The sequence below is a fragment of the Trichosurus vulpecula genome, chromosome 3 (assembly GCF_011100635.1).
Source record: "Trichosurus vulpecula isolate mTriVul1 chromosome 3, mTriVul1.pri, whole genome shotgun sequence".
NCBI lineage: Eukaryota > Metazoa > Chordata > Mammalia > Diprotodontia > Phalangeridae > Trichosurus > Trichosurus vulpecula.
Window position 1 is genome coordinate 135,595,818 of NC_050575.1, and position 17,603 is coordinate 135,613,420.

Here is a 17,603-nt window from a genome sequence, read left to right on the forward strand (position 1 = left end):
TAGTACTCATGCCACTGCCATGGCACCTTTATGACATTCTCCATGACAACTGCAAACACTTTTGATGACCTTTAGTCTCCCACCTGCTTCACTGCTTGCCTTAAATTAACAACACATATTTGTTGGCCAGACTCAAGTCCATAATAATTGTTCCTTTTGTTGCTTCCTCTACCCTTTGAAGAATGAGATCAGTAAGGCAAAAGTCACATTTCTCATCTACTCTACTTTGAAGTGACTTTTGAGCATCAGTAGATGATTAGATCATTGTAACCCTGAATCTCTGCAATGTCACCCCTTGATGCTAGTTTACTGGTCTACTCCCTTGTCTAATTTCTTCCATCCAGGTGGCCTGTGACATACCATCATGACAATATCCTTTATCTCTCTCCTTTTCATCCATGCACACTCTCCACCATGTTCTTCCCTCCCTACCTTGGGTTTTTGGATTTTTTCACCTGAAGCTATCTTCTTAATTTACAACGGGACTTTACCAGCCAGCCATTTAATTCATATATTGTTACTTTAAATAAGGTATATCTTTCCAGATCTGATGCATTTGAATATAGACATCTGAGGCAATAGATTTTATTGCTGGCTCTCTTTTTGGATATTGGCTTCTAGGAATTAGATTCTTTCTTCTAGTTTACTTTTCATGGTGTATCTACTACTCTTTTTGATACTAGGGTTGGCCGTTCTTTATGGGCAGTTTTCTCCCTACCAATCCCCTTTCATCTTAAAGCCCTCCTGATCAGATTCATAAAATGCTAGGAAAATAGGCTTTTACCAGCCCTTTTGCAAAATATTCCATCCTTGGCCAGAAACTTAATATTCCCATATTTTAATATGTGGTCTAAGAAATCTATATCTCATTCTCATCTTTTTAGCCAGCTGTTCACTTTCCAAGTATTCCTTTCTTTTCCTAATCCCTGATCTTCAACGGACAGTGGAAAACCCCTTCTGTGCCTCTAAATAGGAATCCTCATCTTGAGGTCCCTGAACTTATTTTTTAAAAATATTGATAACTGTATTTCAATAAAAATTGGTTACTTTTGTAATCCTCCATATTTCATTTTAGGCATTTAGAAAGATTATTCTGAGAAGTCCATAGGCTGCACCAGACTGTCAAAGGGGGCCATGACACCAAGTTGGTTAAGACTGCTGCCCTAAAATAATCTTCAGTTTCTCATTGGAGACTTCACAATCCTTAGCCATACTCTCTAGATTGATTACTTCTGGTGATATCACTTAACCCCATGTAAATCATTAGGACTGGGTTGTGGTTGTCAGGAAGCTCCCCATCACATCCTGGATACCTGCCCCAGGACGATAATAGACTCCTCTATCATTCATATCAGGTCAACAAATAGCTGCCTCAGTGGCCTTTAGCAGGGGTCCTCATTTGTTCTTTCTTCGACCATTATTGGATGCTCTGTCACTTGATGGTGCATGTGGATCGATGCCATCATTCCTTGCAGCCAAAGTAGTAACTTCTTCCTGATGTGATCCATTTCTATCCTTCACAGAAAGAGCCTTACATCTCTCAATGGGCTCCAGAGGTCCGGTTGTTCTTCCCTTCCTTTTCCGTGTCATGCTATTCCAATCTCTGACATCCTGATGCTAGATGGAATTCCCCTCAGCTTTCTCATGTACTTTTTCTTCTTTGTTTCCTCCTTGAAGCACTTCCTCCATTCTTTCAAGGAACACTTCATTATCCCTGATAACTTGGAGAGGAGAGATGTGTTCTTCCAGCCCTTTCATCATCTTCTCTGGGAAAGAGATCAGTTTATATGATGTTTCTGCTTAGCTGTCACTCGGTGCTAGTGAAAACATGAATACAGCAGGTTCTGAAAAATTCTTCTCTTTCTATACCTTCTTGAAGACAGACCTTCAGTCCTCTGACCTCTTTTTGGTGGCTCTTTTGACTAACCCTGTGCTTAATTTGTTATGCTTATTTACTACCCTAGTGGTTCAGTGACATTGGACTCCTGAGAGAAGTTTAATTTATTTAGGGGTGACTTCCTTCTTTCTAGAAAGGAAGATTCTATCTGTTCAGCTGCCATTCATTGGCAATTACCACACTACTGCCATGCCCAAATTCTGCGAAGCAAACAGAAGCAATCTATAAGGAAGAAATCCAATTATCTAGTTAGATGTACCCACCCTTTTATCTCCTTGCTGATCTCCAGCTGTGTCCCTCTAATTGCCTGTTTGCTTGGCTAGCTAAGATTGAAGTTGATGTTCAGGTTAGGGTTAAAGTCAGGTTTAAGGTGCGGGTTAAGGTTAGAATTATTTCAGGATTCAGGCCAGGGTTAAGTTTGAGGCCAAGTTTCCAATCAGAGTTGCTTGCAGAGAACTGGGTTCTAGAATCTGCCCTCAGCAGATGGTTTCGAGGTTGATCTTACAGACTAGGATTCCCAACTCCTATAGTTGCCATCTGAGAACAAATTGAGACTGGTCCTTCAATAACGCTTGGTGTCCTCTAGGTCTGCACTTACCATCCTATAGACATACCCCCTGTTCATGATGTGTCTCCATCTTCCCTCCTCATTTCCCCTTCCCTTCACCATTTTCCATAGTTTGTATATAAATAAGTTACTGGTCATGATTATTATTAATAAAAATAGGAATAAGCACTGCTCAGAGCTTGGCCTGGCCTTTCATCTCCACCTCAACTCCCACATATTTTGAACTCTAGTTAAACTCCAGCATCATTTAGTCCCCACCCACAGACAGTCTATCCTTTTCCTTACTCTCTTCTCTCCTTCTCTCCCCTCTCCCACTATCAGCACAAATATTTTCCTCCCCCTCTCCCTCCCCCAGATGTCCCTATAGGTGTGGGACCTGAAACAGATGATGCTCTATCAAGTTGGTCAGTCAGTCAACAAGCATTTATTAAGTGCATTCTACATCCCAGGCACTGCGCTAAGTAGTAGGGTGAGTCTGTGGGTGAGTGACTCCTGAGGGGCAGGTGAAGCCTCTTACCTCAGCTCTAGAGTCTAGTTTCTCAAAACTCCCTCGTTCCCATTCTTTTGACTGACCCTTCAAATCTCAGGACTATTCATTTTAACTGCCCAGGAAAGGAGGTTATCTCTGAAAGCTGAGTGGTGATGTTTGATTGAAAGCTCCCCAGTGCATGGGCTATCTTCGGAATCCTTTTGTTGTGTAGAGATGGTTATGAACTGTTTTCTGGGAGACTCACGGTGCTTTTGTGTCCGAATGGGTGATGAGGATTTTCTGAGATAGGCAGTGTTTTTGTGTGTGCTCACGCTTAGTGGGTGTTTGTGTGTTGTCCAGGCTACTTGTATATAGCTCGATGTGTACATAGTTGTGAGTGCTAATGTGTAGGGGGTATTTTGTGTCATTGATGGTGTTTACGCATGTGGATAAGACCTGGTAATAAGGGGAGGATGGGAGGGTCAATACTTCAGGGGTTATTTCTCCCAACTCAGGTGGTTTGGGGATGAGCTCATAAAAACTGGCCAACAACTAACTATAAAGCTAATAAGCTAAGACCATGTCTGTGTCAGTGGCTCAGTGACAGGCACGTGGTGCTCAGTCTCCAGGGCAACACTCACAACCTTAAGCATACACCTAGATATACGCAGCAATACCATGATGCCCTTACAGTGGCACCCTCACAGTAGTGCACACAGCCACACCACACACCACAGTTATACCCTCACAACAGCCACAACCCAGAACTCCAGTTCACACTTGGAAACCCCATCCATTCAGCTGGACCAACCATCTTTGAGGAAATGGTGGGCCTTTTAGGCAACTGCACAGGGATCCAGGGAACTGGATCTGCAAAGGATGAAAAGGAACTTTGTGGATTGGGATGGTAACTTGAGACAGTAATTCCATCCCCCTTATGCATGTACCACAGGGTAAATTAGGAGGTAGGGGACCCAATGCCAAGTACAAGATACCTCAGCCTGACCTAGTGCCTGAGTATCATACAAATGCTAATGGGCTAGAGTATACGTTTGAGTTTGGGATAGGCCCCACTAGATAGGTGAGATTTCAGGGGCCTAAGGTGAAAAGACTATCTGGGGTGGAGGGAAAAGCTGGACAAAAACTACTACTTAGAAAACATGTGCTTTATTGGGAACCCAATTCCACAGGGATCTCTGCCTGCAGAGCCAAAGGAAAGAGGAATATGGGGTCTGTGAATTCCCTCCCCTCTACAGAGCCTCAGCCTCCAATTTTCTGGCCTCAGACTTCTCTAGCCCATGGCTTCTTGGTTTTTTATGTACCTACCTGCTTGAGACACCAAGGGTTTACAATTACTACCCCGAATCCCAAATGCATTCTGGGGCCTTCCTTTTTAGCCTTAGAATGGAGGAGGCATTATACGAGAGCTGAGCTCCCTGTCCTGCATGGCTCCTTGAAACGCCTACTCACAAACCTCTCCTGAGGCCATCACTCAGCCTACAGCTGAGTACAACCATGGCACTGATTTCTTAAGGGGAGCCAGAGCCCCCACAATCTTGCTGTCTTGGGCATAGTGTCAATGGATGCATCTTTCTGGGAAAGGGCAGGTTTTCTGGGAATGCCAGCTCCCAGACTGAGGAAATACAAGGTGTGTTTCTGGGAATGCCAGCTCCCAGACTGAAAAAACACTGTCCTTCTAGATTGGGCCCTGAATCAGACCCAGACCTTGCCCCTGAAGCAGGCCCAACATCCAGACCCTTTGCCCTCCCACCCCAGCTGTCAATACAGGTCATCAAAGGGCTTGGAGTAGTTAAACATCAAATAATCCATGTAGTAAAAGTCATAGGTGCGCTGTCTCTGCAGTGGGGACAGCTGGGCAAAGTAGTGGTGGGCAATCCTTGTGGTTGTCCGTTCCTCATTCGAGTGCCTATCTTTGAACCTGGGGAAGGTCAGATTCCGGGGAGCACCAATGAGGCGCAGGAAGAAGTTGGCATCTTCCTCCATGCTCTCAAACTTGCCCACAAAATCATAGTCAATGAGACAAGGGCTACACAGTCTATTTACATGGTCCCAGTGAATATCCATGCCCACTGGCCGGTGCACATCCAACAGGTACTGAATGAACTCAGAGAACCTCACGCCCGAGCCTGTCCTTAGAGCTTCCCGGGTGGCATTCACACGATACCTGGCAAGAATGGCCTTGCCAAAAACCGGGTGATAGTAACTATTGGGGTGCTCAAATTTGTCCCGGAAAGCAGAGACCAGCCTCTCAAAGGGCTCCCGGATGAACAGCATCTTGGTGTAGGTGTTGAGACGGTAAGAGATGCCCTGGCGGTCGAAGCCATCCAGCCTCTTCAGGGTGTTACCATAGTGCACAGTGTTGTGCTGGATGTCCCTGGTGGAGGAGGCCAGTCCACCAAGGACCATGAGGACCCTCTTCCAGTTGGAGCAGCCGGCCTTTGGCACCTCACAGTACAGGACTCGGTACTTGTCCTCCACAAAGATGCGGGACACGTGGTAGGGAGTGATGACCCTGCGACTGTTGCTCTTGTATTTGGCACACGTGTCCCGCATGATCTTCTTCCGTTCATGCTGTACCTGGTAGAGATGGTGCCACTGATCCTCAGAGGCTCCAGCATCCTGAGGGCCCAGCTGAGCCAGAGTGACGGTGGAGCTGTTCAGAGCAATGACGATCGGTGTCTTCTTAATGAGAAGCCTCCTCCGGCGCTGCCGGGGCTGGACTCGGCCACCCTCTGGCCCAGGCTTTGCCTGGTCTCTCACCAGTACCACCAGGCCATTCAGCTGCTGCTCCTGGCTCCGTGCCTCTGCGCCTGGGGAACCCTGGGGAGTAACTTTTGCCAAGGCTCCTGCTTTATGACCCATCACTCTCCCATCCTGGCTGCCACCTGGTGGACAGTCCTGGGGGGAGGAGGAAGAGAAAAAAGGGATTAAAAAGTCCAATGGGCCTTAGTGACCAATAATAAAGCACCCCACAGGGACCATCCTGCCTGCTAAGACAAGAAGTCACAAAGGCCTCATGTTCATTACTTTATCCTTATTGGTGTTTCAGAGCAGGAGGATAGAGTAGTGATAGTAGCTAGACTTGGAGTCAGGAAGACTTTGCAGATGTCAGAACATCATGGCGGTCTTAGCTCACATCACTGAGCTACATGTTTCTAGGGTAAAGAGTGCTAGACTTAGGGATAAGGGCTCGGGCTTTGGGTTCGAGGGCCTGATCCTTACAAACTGTGTGACTCTGGACGAGTCTCAGTTTCCTCTGCCAAAGAGGATAACAATATACATACTACCTATTTCATAAAGTGATTACCAGGAAAGTTTTGGAAAGCTTAAAGCAGAATAGGAATGGGAATTATGAATTTTAGGATCATAGATATTAAATGGATAACATACTTAGAGATTATCTAGCTTGGGGGTGGGGAACCTGTGGCCTCGAGGCCACATGTGGTCCTCTAGGTCAGGGCTGTCCAACCTTAGGTTTTTATTTAAACAATAGACAATATATTTTAATTTGCCATTTTAGTAAGAGCTCTGCAGTAGCTCGGCTTCATTTACTAAAGCATTTATGTAAATCTCTATGCTTGTAGGTGGGCCACATAAATTGTCACAGCATACAGCATTTTGGACAGCCCTGCTAGTTCCTCAAGTGCCGCCCATTTGATCTAAGCTTCAAGAACAAATCCCCTTAATAAAAGGATTTATTCTGTAAACTTGGACTCAGTCAAAAGGCCACACCCAAAGTCCTAGAAGGCCACATGTAGCCTTGAGGCTGCAGGTTCCCCACCCCTGATCTAGCCAAACCTGCTCATTTTGCAGATGAACCTGGCTCTTTCCTAGCATTCTAGTCTTCTTGCATTAACTTTAGTCCCCTTCACATACTCTATCTACACTGCTGTTCATAAAAATAAAAATAATAATAGCTGGCATTTATATAGCCCTTTAGAAATTTATATAATATGTAAACTATATAAATTTGAAGCACTTTGTAAATATTATCTCATTTTTTCCTAACAACCAGTCAGGAAGTAGGTGCTGTTATCACTTCTACCTACAGAGGAGGAAAGTAATATAGACAGAGTGACTTTCCCAGGGTCACACATCTACTAAGTGTCTGAGAATAGCTTTGAACTCAGGACTTCCTGACTCCAAGTCCAGTGCTCTATCCACTATGCCCCCTACCTGTCTACCAAACAAGCTGTCTAGTCCATGTCCCAAATCCATGCCTTCTCAGTGACTGTTCCCCCATGCCCAGGATACTTATTTTCCTCTCCTTCTGGCTTCCCTGCCTTCCTGCAAGACTCGGCTCAAATATCATGTCCAGCAGGAGACCTTTCTTGGTAACTCTGCCCCTTCCTGCCCCGCTCACCCCTTATTGCTCTTCTTTAATAACACCTTCCATTTACTCTGTCTATATCTGGTATATACAATTTTTTTTCATGCTGTTTCCCTCATTTGAATATGAGCCTGTTGAGGGGCAGCAGCTTTTTCCTATATCTCTAGCTCGTAATTCCTGGCCCCAGTAAGTGCTAGCAGATTGCTTGAAGTGACCCACCCAAGGTCTAATATGTCCTGAGCATCTGAACTCAGAAGCAGAGTTGGGATTTGAATCCGGGCCTTCTGAATGAAATCGAGGCTCTTTTCACTAAGCCAATCTGCCCTCCTTCCTCTTTTGGGAGCAGGGAGAAATGATAACTTTCATTTTATGGATGGAGAAACTGAAGCATCGAAAGGAAAATGACAATTCTATATGTTTATCTTTATTACCGGTGCCAGGACTTGGATTAACATTTTCCTACTTGTCTCTAATACTAATATGCTCATAAGTTATCAGGAAAGACAGTGAGCTGAATTTTTATGTGGGGAAGTGGGTTGGTTGAGGGGGTCCCCACCTGAAGCTCTAAGGGTCCTGATACTCTGTCTTGCCCAGGACCCTATGGGTGTCTGTATTAGAATGGACTCTGCTGGTGGCTGCAACTATCTAGAGAGCCACTAGGTGGAGCAGTCTCACTAGGATCCCACCAGTTCTCCTTACCTACTGCAGTTTCTTGGGGTTCTGCACCCACCCAAGATTGACAGCCTCTATTAGTGGGACCCAGAGGAGCTGTGGATGAGGAAAAGGACAAATTCATGGCTCAGAAAGGCCCTAGCTACTTCCCCTTGGCAGCAGCAAAACTTACGTTTCGGTGGCGCTGAGCATTATACTTTACTCCTGAAAAGAGAACAAAGAAAAGAGGTTATCAGGCCATCCTTACCAATAGGCCTTGTGTGCACGCGAGTGTGCATGAGCCTTTGGCCACAAGCAAACAGACTTAATCTCTGCCCATGTCCAAGACGAGGCCCCAGAAAGTCTGCTTAATAAATGGCTGTAGTGGGTGCCAGGGGGCCTGGCACCAAGCCAGCCACATAGGAAGGGACAGCCACAGGTCTCCCCATGCCTAGGTAAAGCTGCCAGACACACTCCCATAGTCTCTACTGCTTCCAAAGAGAAGAAAAACTAGGTCCATAATCCAGAGGGATCTAAGTGGCTATTAAATGTACCAAATAACACTTTTGAGTGGTATTTGTTTTCTGTCTTCAGATTGCATCTGGCATAATGGAAGACCACCAGTCCTGGAATCTGAGCCCCAGCTCTAACAATTATTAGCTACGCAACTCACCAAAGTGAGTTTTCTGAGCCTCAGTTTACTCTTATAAAATAGGGATAATAATCCATATATTCCTTTCTTTTCAGGGTTGTTATGAAGGGAAATGTTTTGTAAAACCCAGAGCACTGTAGATACCTAGGCTATTACTATTATTTATTAAGGAACAAGATCTGACCTCTGATCATAACTCAATGCCCCATTTGAGCAATTTTTATATTTGCATGACTCAAGCCATTTGTATCTTACATGATTATTGACATTGCCTCAATGGACCATAAAGGCTTAAATAGTTTTCACCCTCTCCCAATCCTACAACACAAACTATTCTCCTGTGCTCAGCCCCACTATAGCACAAGAAGGGACCTCAAACCTTCCACACCTATGGCTGGATGGAACAGATCCACAAGAAGCAGCTCCCTTTCCCTTCTGTCCAACCTCACTTCAACAGTCCTTTTTTCCTGCTCATCTGGATCAGCCTCCTTGCTGCTCACCTCCACCTCCCACCCCCATTGTGTTTATTAGAATTTCCAGTTTTGCCCTTTACTGTACTGGGCATACCCTTCCCACCTCCTCTTCTCTGCCCATCCAAACCCTAGACATTCTTTAAGATACGGCTCAAGTCTGACCCCCTCCCTGCCTACTTCAGTGCATAGTCATTTCTCCCTCCTCTGACCTTCAGCCTTTATTATGTTTACCTTTTCATGTAAGCATGGATGATTTGCTTTTCCAACTAAGCCAGGAGTTCCATGAGAGCAGGAACTGTCTGTATCCCCACAGGTGCCTTTAGTACAATAGGCCCCCAATAAAAGCTTATTGATTGAGGGAGGAAAGGACTAAGCACCTCCTGGGTTTCAGAGCCATTGTCCCTGCTCCCCTGATGCGGTTCCTCTTTGGTGCTCTGGATACAAGAGGCAGCTTTATATACTCAGACTCCATGTTAGAGTCCACTGGAACTAAAACTGAAGTACAGGGGCATCTCCCACATGTCACTCCTGGTTGGCTTTTGCAGGGGGACTCAAGGGGACAAGGACAAAGAGAAGCTTCTACATTAAAGAGAAGAGGAGGAAGATTCAGGGGAGCATAGAATATAGAGCTGGAAGAAGTCTTTGGGATCATCGGGTCCAATTCCCTTACATTACAAATGGAGAAACTAAGGCCCAGAGTGGGAAACTGACTTTCTCAAGATAACATAGGTAGTAAGTGATAGAACTAGAATTCAAACTCAGGTCTTCCAATTCCAAATCCAGTGTTGCTATTTTCCCATGATACCGTGCTGCAATCTGAGAGGCGGGTACTTATATGCAAAAATCAGATCTCCTGACTTGGAGATAATTTCTCATTCTCAGAATATGGCAAATGTATCACCAGCATCATGAATATCACCATCACTATTTTTGGCATCCCCATTGTCATTACCATCAGTAACAGCAGCATTGTCAACACCATCCTATTACCATCTCCATTATCGCCATCAATGTCGTTATCTATATCATCACCCCCTTCACCACTGTTATCATCCAAAGCAAGCTTGCTCTTGTGGACTTCTCATGCATAATGACTCCCATGCCTGTGGTGTTTCTTCTGGTAACAGCATAATTACAGATGCCTTTAGCTAAAGCCCTTGTTTTACAGCTCTGATTGAGACTATAGTCATGGGCTCATTCCATCATATTTCCTTCTGGAGACTGCAGTTGTTAAATCATTTCTCCTCAGCAGTGTCACAGATCCAGAGATTTGCTTTGGCTGTCAATTTTGTCAACATGTAGAGATGACAATTTGCATATTTACATATTCATCCCAGAGCAAACTAGTTATACCGAATTGAGCCAGGAGTGGGGCTGAGAAATCTACTTTTTTTGTGGAAAACTGAAACTTAACTTCCAAATGACCCAACTTTGTCACTTTTGAGTAACCTCTCTCTTCAGCTTCTCATTAATCAGACAAATGTCACCTCAATTCAATTCACTGAACACCTCTCTATTAGGCATTTATTATATAGAAGATACCAAGCTAGAACCTAAAGATGTAAAGAGGAAAAAAAAAAGAAACAGTCTACAAGGAGCTTTCATTTGATGAAGGAGATAAAATGTACACATCTGAGTAAATACAAAACACGCAAAACAATTTCAGAAGAGAGAGAAACTTATAATTGGAGAGATTAGGAGATGGAACCTGACCTGTACAATCTGAAGGGAATTAGGGATTCTAGAAGGCAGAGATAGAGTTGGGACGCACTCGGGGGACCACTTGCACATGGAATGTTAGATACTAGGAACAGCCGGCAGGTCAATTTGTCTGGAATGGGGAGAAAACAAAGAGGACTAAAGTGAAATAAATGCATGCTCTGTCTGTGATATCCCTGTATCAGTCTGTGCTGCTTAAATACAGTAAAGAGAGGGTGGGTGTTCTGACTCAGAAATCTCCCTTCTCAGAAGACCAAAGCCTTGGAGATCTGATCAAAGGAAGCTTCCAAGGTGGATGCTTTGGCAGGATCAAAGAATTGGAGGAATAGAAAGATAGGTTATGAAAGAAAGCAAGCCATTGGCTGAGAGGCAAGAGACTTAAATTTTTCATCTGGCCTTCATTTGTGATTTGTTGTGCAACCTTGAGTAACACCCCTTACCTCTCTCCAGTTTACTTATTTACAGAGCAACCACCCCTGCTTCTTCTGGTGATACTGTTTTGGGGAAGAGCAGGTAGAGAAGGCCATATTTTAAACTTATGGAGTATAGGGGACACAAAAGCTTTACCATTTAGGATTTCAGGATCACATTCCTTGTTATTTCCGGGAAATGAAGTTCATTTTCATGTGGTAGCTCAGCTAGGCCGTAATGGTTTACAGAAGGGCCATAGTCACATTTGCTTCTTTGAGAAAGAAAACTCTTTCCTTGGGAAAAACCCAGTAAGGAATTTATCTGGAGCCTTACCAACTTATCAAACCTCACTTATCTGAGCCTCAGTGATATAGTTTGCTGGGAAATGAGAGTTTATTGGACAAAAGGCAAGTCAACTTAGGAACTGTGAGCCTTCTCATATAAAGAAACCAGATGAAACTAAATAGGGCTGGATCAAAGCAGGTGAGAGGCACTATGTTTGTCTTTGATTAGACAACTCTTAGCAGCATGTCCAATATTCCAAGATCTTTCCCCCAGAGGAAGCTGCTTTTCTGTGAGTAATTTGGATAAATGCTACAATACCCAGATCCCCTGAGAGATAAAAAATGTAATCTATATGTATCCTGGGGTCAAACCAATTGTGCTGGGTCTGTACAATGATTGCCTGGCATTGGGGAACAGATTGATCTCAGGACCCACAGTATGGATTGCCCTGTAGGTGGGGGTCGAGATTGGATGGTTATATATGGTAGTTGTAGCGGTATGTATGTCAGGACTCTGGAGAGAAACATGGGAGGAAAAAGAGATGATCCTTGGAAAAAAATCCCAAAACATCAGTCAAGATTATCACCACCATTAACATCACCACCACTGAGCCCCTTGTAATGGAGAGTCACCAGGATCCTCAAGGTAGGGCAAAATGGCCCACACTAGCAAAGTGGAGCAGGTGAAGGCCTCCATGCCAACCAGCATTGGATTGGGTCTATCAGTGGCTATTACACTTCCAGGCTTGCTCAGGTAGGGAAGCCTGATCTCCAAAAGATGAAGGAATCAACACCATTATCCCTGTTTATATCGTCATAATAACCACTACCATCACCACTACTGCTATCGAATCATCTCTATTACCACTGTTGCTATCAGCATCCCATCATCCCTATCACCTACCTACCATTACCATTATCACCATCCTCAGACTCAGTGCCACCACCTTCACTATAACCAGTGGCCCGCACCATCACTATTTATCCCTTTTATTGTTGTTTCTGTTCATCATTTCAGTCGGATTTGACTCTTCACGACCCAATTTAGGGTTTTCTTGGCAAAGATACATCTCTTTCTCCAGTTCATTTTAAAGATGAGGAAACTGAGGCAAAACATGGTTAAGTGATGTGCCCAGGGTAACACAGGTAGTAAGTTTCTGAGACCAGATTTGAACACAGGTATCCCTGACTCCAGGCTTGGTGCCATGACATCTAGCTGTCCTTCTGTTTATCCCTACCATCACTTATTACCATACCACCATTTCTCTCATCCTAGTAGGCCTGATACATCTTTTGCATGTGAGTGAGCCATAGCAGAGCGTCCTCCATCTCCTCAATATGACACAAGGTAGAGCATCACTAATAGCCAAACCCTACAGTGGAACTAGCCTTAAACATAGTTGAAGACAATGTAAATATCTCCGCCCCAGCTCATTAAAGGGTCACATTCAGTCATGTACATGTTGAGTGATCTACCATCTTTCTTCAGCCTGGCAGGTCTGAACTAAGGACACAGAATCCTTTCCTTTTACTGACCTGAAGGTGAGGATCCATAGCTACCCAGGGAACAAAAACATGCATGATTGAAACTTATGTGAAGAATGGGAAAAAGCAGGGAGGCTAAAATGTCTACAGGTATCCTTTGTGTAAGGATGAGACTCCCCTATCCTCTTGGCTTTTCCTTTCTTTTTTCTTTCCTTTTTTTGAGGTAATCGGGGTTAAGTGACTTGCCCAGGGCCACACAGCTACTTAGTGTCTGAGGCTGGACGTGAACTCAGATCCTCCTGACTCCAGAGCCAGTGCTCTATTCGCTGTACCATCTGGCTACTGCTCTCTGCCTTTTCAAATGCTATGCTTCTTTTTGGGCTGAGTTCAGGTCCTACCATCTTCAGGGAGTCATCTTTGATTGCTTTGTGCACCTCTATCTTGTTTCCCTAACTACTCCTTAAGTTTTCAAGGGAAAACTCTAAGGAACGATAATTACTCCTGTAATCCGCCATGCACTTAGCCTGGGGCACACTAAATATCTACTGATTGGTGGTGTTGGGAATCCTATTCAGTTGGCCAAGAAATAAACTTAGAACATTATTTAAAATAATTGTTTCAACCATTCACCAAATATTCAAATTTCTACAGTGTAGGAACATTGTTGAGAACACAGAGATAAATCTTGGGTTTAAAAAATCAGCTGCATATTGGTGGAGGTATGGCCAGACCAAAAAAAGTCTATGTACAAAATGTCTGGGAGATTTAGAGACTGAAAACTCAGCAAAAGTTAATAGTGATACAGCAGCCAAAAAAGCATAGGCTGAATTATGAAAGGCATAGCTATCTCTAATCCAAGTCTAATCAACAAGCATTTATTAAGTATCTACTGTGTTCCAGGAGCTGTGCTAGGTACTGGACATAAAATGACAAAAATGAGTTTATATTCAACTGATGGAAAACAACATGTGCATAGAGAAATCAATACAAAAGATCTTCAAAATAAATACAAAATAATTTGCAGGGGAAGAATAAAAACAAGTTGGGAGATGAGGAAAGGCTCCTTGTAAGAGATGGCATTTGATCTGGGCCTTCAAGGCAGGTAAGGATTCCATGAGCTGTAGGTGAGGAGGAAGGGTATTCTTGGAACGGAGATAGCCCATGCCAAGGCATGAAGGTGAGAGATGGAATGTCTTGTTATGGGAAAACTGTAAATAGGCCAGTTTGGCTGCAATGTCAAATGCATGAGGCGGAGTAGAGTGAAATTAGTTCAGAAAAAAAATAGGTTGGATGCAGATAATGAAGGACTTTGCCCAAAAGAGGAGTCTGTATTTTGACCTAAAGACAATAGGGAGCTAGTGAAGCTTCTTGTACAGGTGAATGATGTGGTTAGATCTATGCTTTAGGAATATCTATTTGTCAACTAAATGGAGGATGGATTGGAGAAAGGAGAGCCTGAAAACAGGGAGATCAATTAGTGGCCTCTTATAATGGTCTAAGAAAGAGGTAATTAGGTACTGAATTAGGATGGCTGCTGTTTGAACGGAGAGAAAGGAACAGATGGGAGCAATTTTATGGAGACAGAATTGACAAGACCTGGCAACTTAATGGAAAATGGGAAAGTGACAGTGCAGAATTGAGGATGACTATGAGATTTCAAAGCTGGGTGGTGCCCATAATGGAATTAGGAAAGTCAGAAGGACAGATGGATTTTATGGACTTCTGTTTCGGACATACTGAGATAGCTGTGATATGTGCAGGCATTTGATGATGTGACTGGAGAGAGATGAAGGTTGGATATGTAGATTTGGGAATCACCTGCATGGAGATGATACTCTCATCTCTGGTTAGACTAGATGTAGAGTATTGCATTAAGTTCTAGGTGCCACATTTTATGAAGAAAATTAACACACTTAAGTGCAGTTAGAAGAGGGTGACTTTTTCCTCTTGGAGTGGTACCATGGAAAGCTCCCTGGAGGTTGGACTCTAGGGCCTGGCTGAACTTAGATCCTCTTCACCAGGAAGTTCTGGACTAAGCCACAGCAGGTGAGTCCTTTGTGGGGAGGGAGGAATGGCTGGGGAGAGGCGAGATCCAGGCATGCAAGAAGCAGCCATGATCCAATGGCAGCCATGTGCCCTCTTGGCAGTACCTGGATCATCTTCATTTTCTTTCCCCACAGTTTTCTGGGTCTTCTCAACATAACTTGTTAAAAATCCACAAGGGAATCCTTTATCCTCCCCCCACCCCTACACATTAAGAAATAAACAGCCATTTTCTCTTTTTGGACAGACTACATTAATAGCAAAGCAGACTCACAAGCAGGAGGAGATGAGTGTGTGCCAATGATAATAAATACGACATGAGTTATCGGGGCTGCCAAAGTGTATTTCATGTTCTGTAGTTTCCATCTATTGCTGTTTTTCTTCACCGTGTGTTATTTAAACGTTTCCTATTTATCAACAGGGAGGGGGGCTGCTGAGGAGTCTGTGATGCCTTTTGGATTTTACGGATGCAAGGGAAGGCCCTGTTCTCTCCATGCTGGAGTAGAGGTGGTGGGGAGAAGGTCTAAAGGAGGACTTTAGATATGAGTTTTACCTGGAGTAGGGAAATCTTCCTGTGCACTACAGCCGTTTGATGTAAATGAAGTGAGAGAAGGGGGAAGCCACTCATGGATGACTTGGAATTTCAAAAAGAAAATTATTACACCTTGGGTTTGTGGGGAGACATGGGGGCTCCGTTTTAATAAAAGAACACTCTATGTGCCCCTCACTTGCCTTCTGCACCTGAGTTCCACTTGTCCTAGGAGTAAATTAGTTGCTGGAGGCAGGATGGGGGAAGCAGTCTGAATTTCTGCATTGTCTCGAATTGAATTTTTGGCTCTGTCATGTATTATAGCTAATTCCAGATTAAATTGGCCTGAAAATCTGTGTAACCAGTACCCATTCATTGCCCTCTTGTCTATTTAAATGATTATTACTTCCCCCCGGGTACAAAGGTAAATGATGATGATTTAAAGAGAGTAAGGAGTGACATGGTTCCTGAGGACTGCCCCTCCCTTTGGAAGTTCTGTCTCTCTTGCCATTTTCCCATTTTTTCCACCAACCAGATGTGTCACAAGCTGTAGCTGGAAGGGGTGGAGAATCAGGGGATATGAGTTTGGACTTCAGATGTTCCAGAGACATCATGAAAGGTCTGAGGATATGAAGAATCTAGTACGTAGGTGGACTAGATTGTTCGTTTTTCCTCTTACTCTCTGCCCTTGAGATTCATACCCTTGCTTTTTTAGCCTACCACTTAGGTAGTGGCCAGGAGCAGAGAGGAACAGATACTAGCCAGGAGCCATACAGACACTGCTACTGGCTGCTGCTGTCACTGTGGTACCCCAGATGCTCTGACACTCATCCTTATGCGACCTCAAGCAAACTGCTTTATCCTCTTGGGTCGCAGTTTCCTTATCTGTACCAGATGACCTCCAAGGACCTTGCTAACTCTAGATCTATGATCCCAAGACTCTAGTTGCTTTGGCCAAGACCAGTGATTGGGATTCCTGATTTTCCATGTTACATTAGGCTGCCAGGGACTAGAGTGACATGGCAAGGATGGAGCCAGGGTAGAGCTGGATTGGCAGCTGCCATAAAACCTCAACAGTTGGGAAGAAGGCTGCAAGATGATCTACCTCCAGAGCTTCACTGCCCTTCCACCTTTCTTCCTGACTTGGATAATGGACCTGAGGAAGGTCCCAGACACATGGGCTTTTGCCCTGGCCTTGCCCCAGACTTCTGAGGGTGAGGGCAAAAGCTTGGGGGAGGTTTGGGGCACCTACATAAACTAGGAGAGCACTTGAAGTTCTTATGGATTTGCTAGGCTTAATAAAACTTGTGGCTTTACAAAGTAGATTGTCTGTATAATAATACAATCACATCATATTGTGATTGATAAAGGGATATCCCACAGAAGTAGGGGGTGCTGCTCTAGTCACAAAGACTGTTTTATAGTTTTCCACAAGTTCAGAGCAATATTGCATTACACAGTTCTAGAATTCAGAACCTGAGCCAGAGAGGGCTTCTTTCCTGCCCTTCTTTCCGGTTAATTAATTCATTAGTGTGGTACCCTGTTTCCTGAGCCTGGTCTACAGCATCTCAAGTGTCACTTGGGAAAACCTACCCACACTCACTGTCCAATTTGGAAAAGGTTAATGTGCCTCTCTGAGACATTACCTTGTTGCCAGGAGAGGGACACTGACAGTAGTCCTATGAATGGGCATGTTCCAAAATGCCATCCTGGTGACCTGGATCTGGTCAGGTGCAGTAGCAGTTTGGGGGCTCCAGACAGCACTGCTCTCAGGCTAGGCTTGGGGCTAAGGGAAGCTGTAGAGCAAGACTGGAGGTGGAAACAACTTAGAGATGTTCTGGGCTTGAGTAGGGTGAGAAAGCAGAAAGCTGTCTGAACATGATAGAAGGAAAGGGAGGAGAGAAGTAGAAAGAAGAAAAGGGAAAGGGGAGAGAAAGAAAGGAATACAAAAAGAAAGTAAAGAAGAGGAAGACGTATCCCAGGATGATCCTCTGATCAGGAAAGCACAGGACGATGTGGCACAAACGGGAAGGGAGCAAATGACTTTTTCCCGCATCAGTATGGCACTGCC

General features: G+C 44.3%; 1 protein-coding gene across 1 annotated transcript in view; it reads right to left on the reverse strand.

The window, feature by feature from the left end:
* Positions 1 to 3,115: 3,115 nt before the first annotated feature.
* The window catches only part of CHST8 (carbohydrate sulfotransferase 8), a 136,276-nt gene continuing 121,788 nt past the window's right edge, over positions 3,116 to 17,603 (reverse strand). Inside the window, exons 2-3 of the mRNA XM_036751097.1 lie at positions 8,130 to 8,161; positions 3,116 to 5,853 (exon numbers count right to left, since the gene is read on the reverse strand). Of these exons, the coding sequence (XP_036606992.1) occupies positions 4,714 to 5,853; positions 8,130 to 8,161 (1,172 nt within the window). The 3' untranslated portion in view covers positions 3,116 to 4,713. The remainder of the gene's footprint in view (positions 5,854 to 8,129; positions 8,162 to 17,603) is intronic.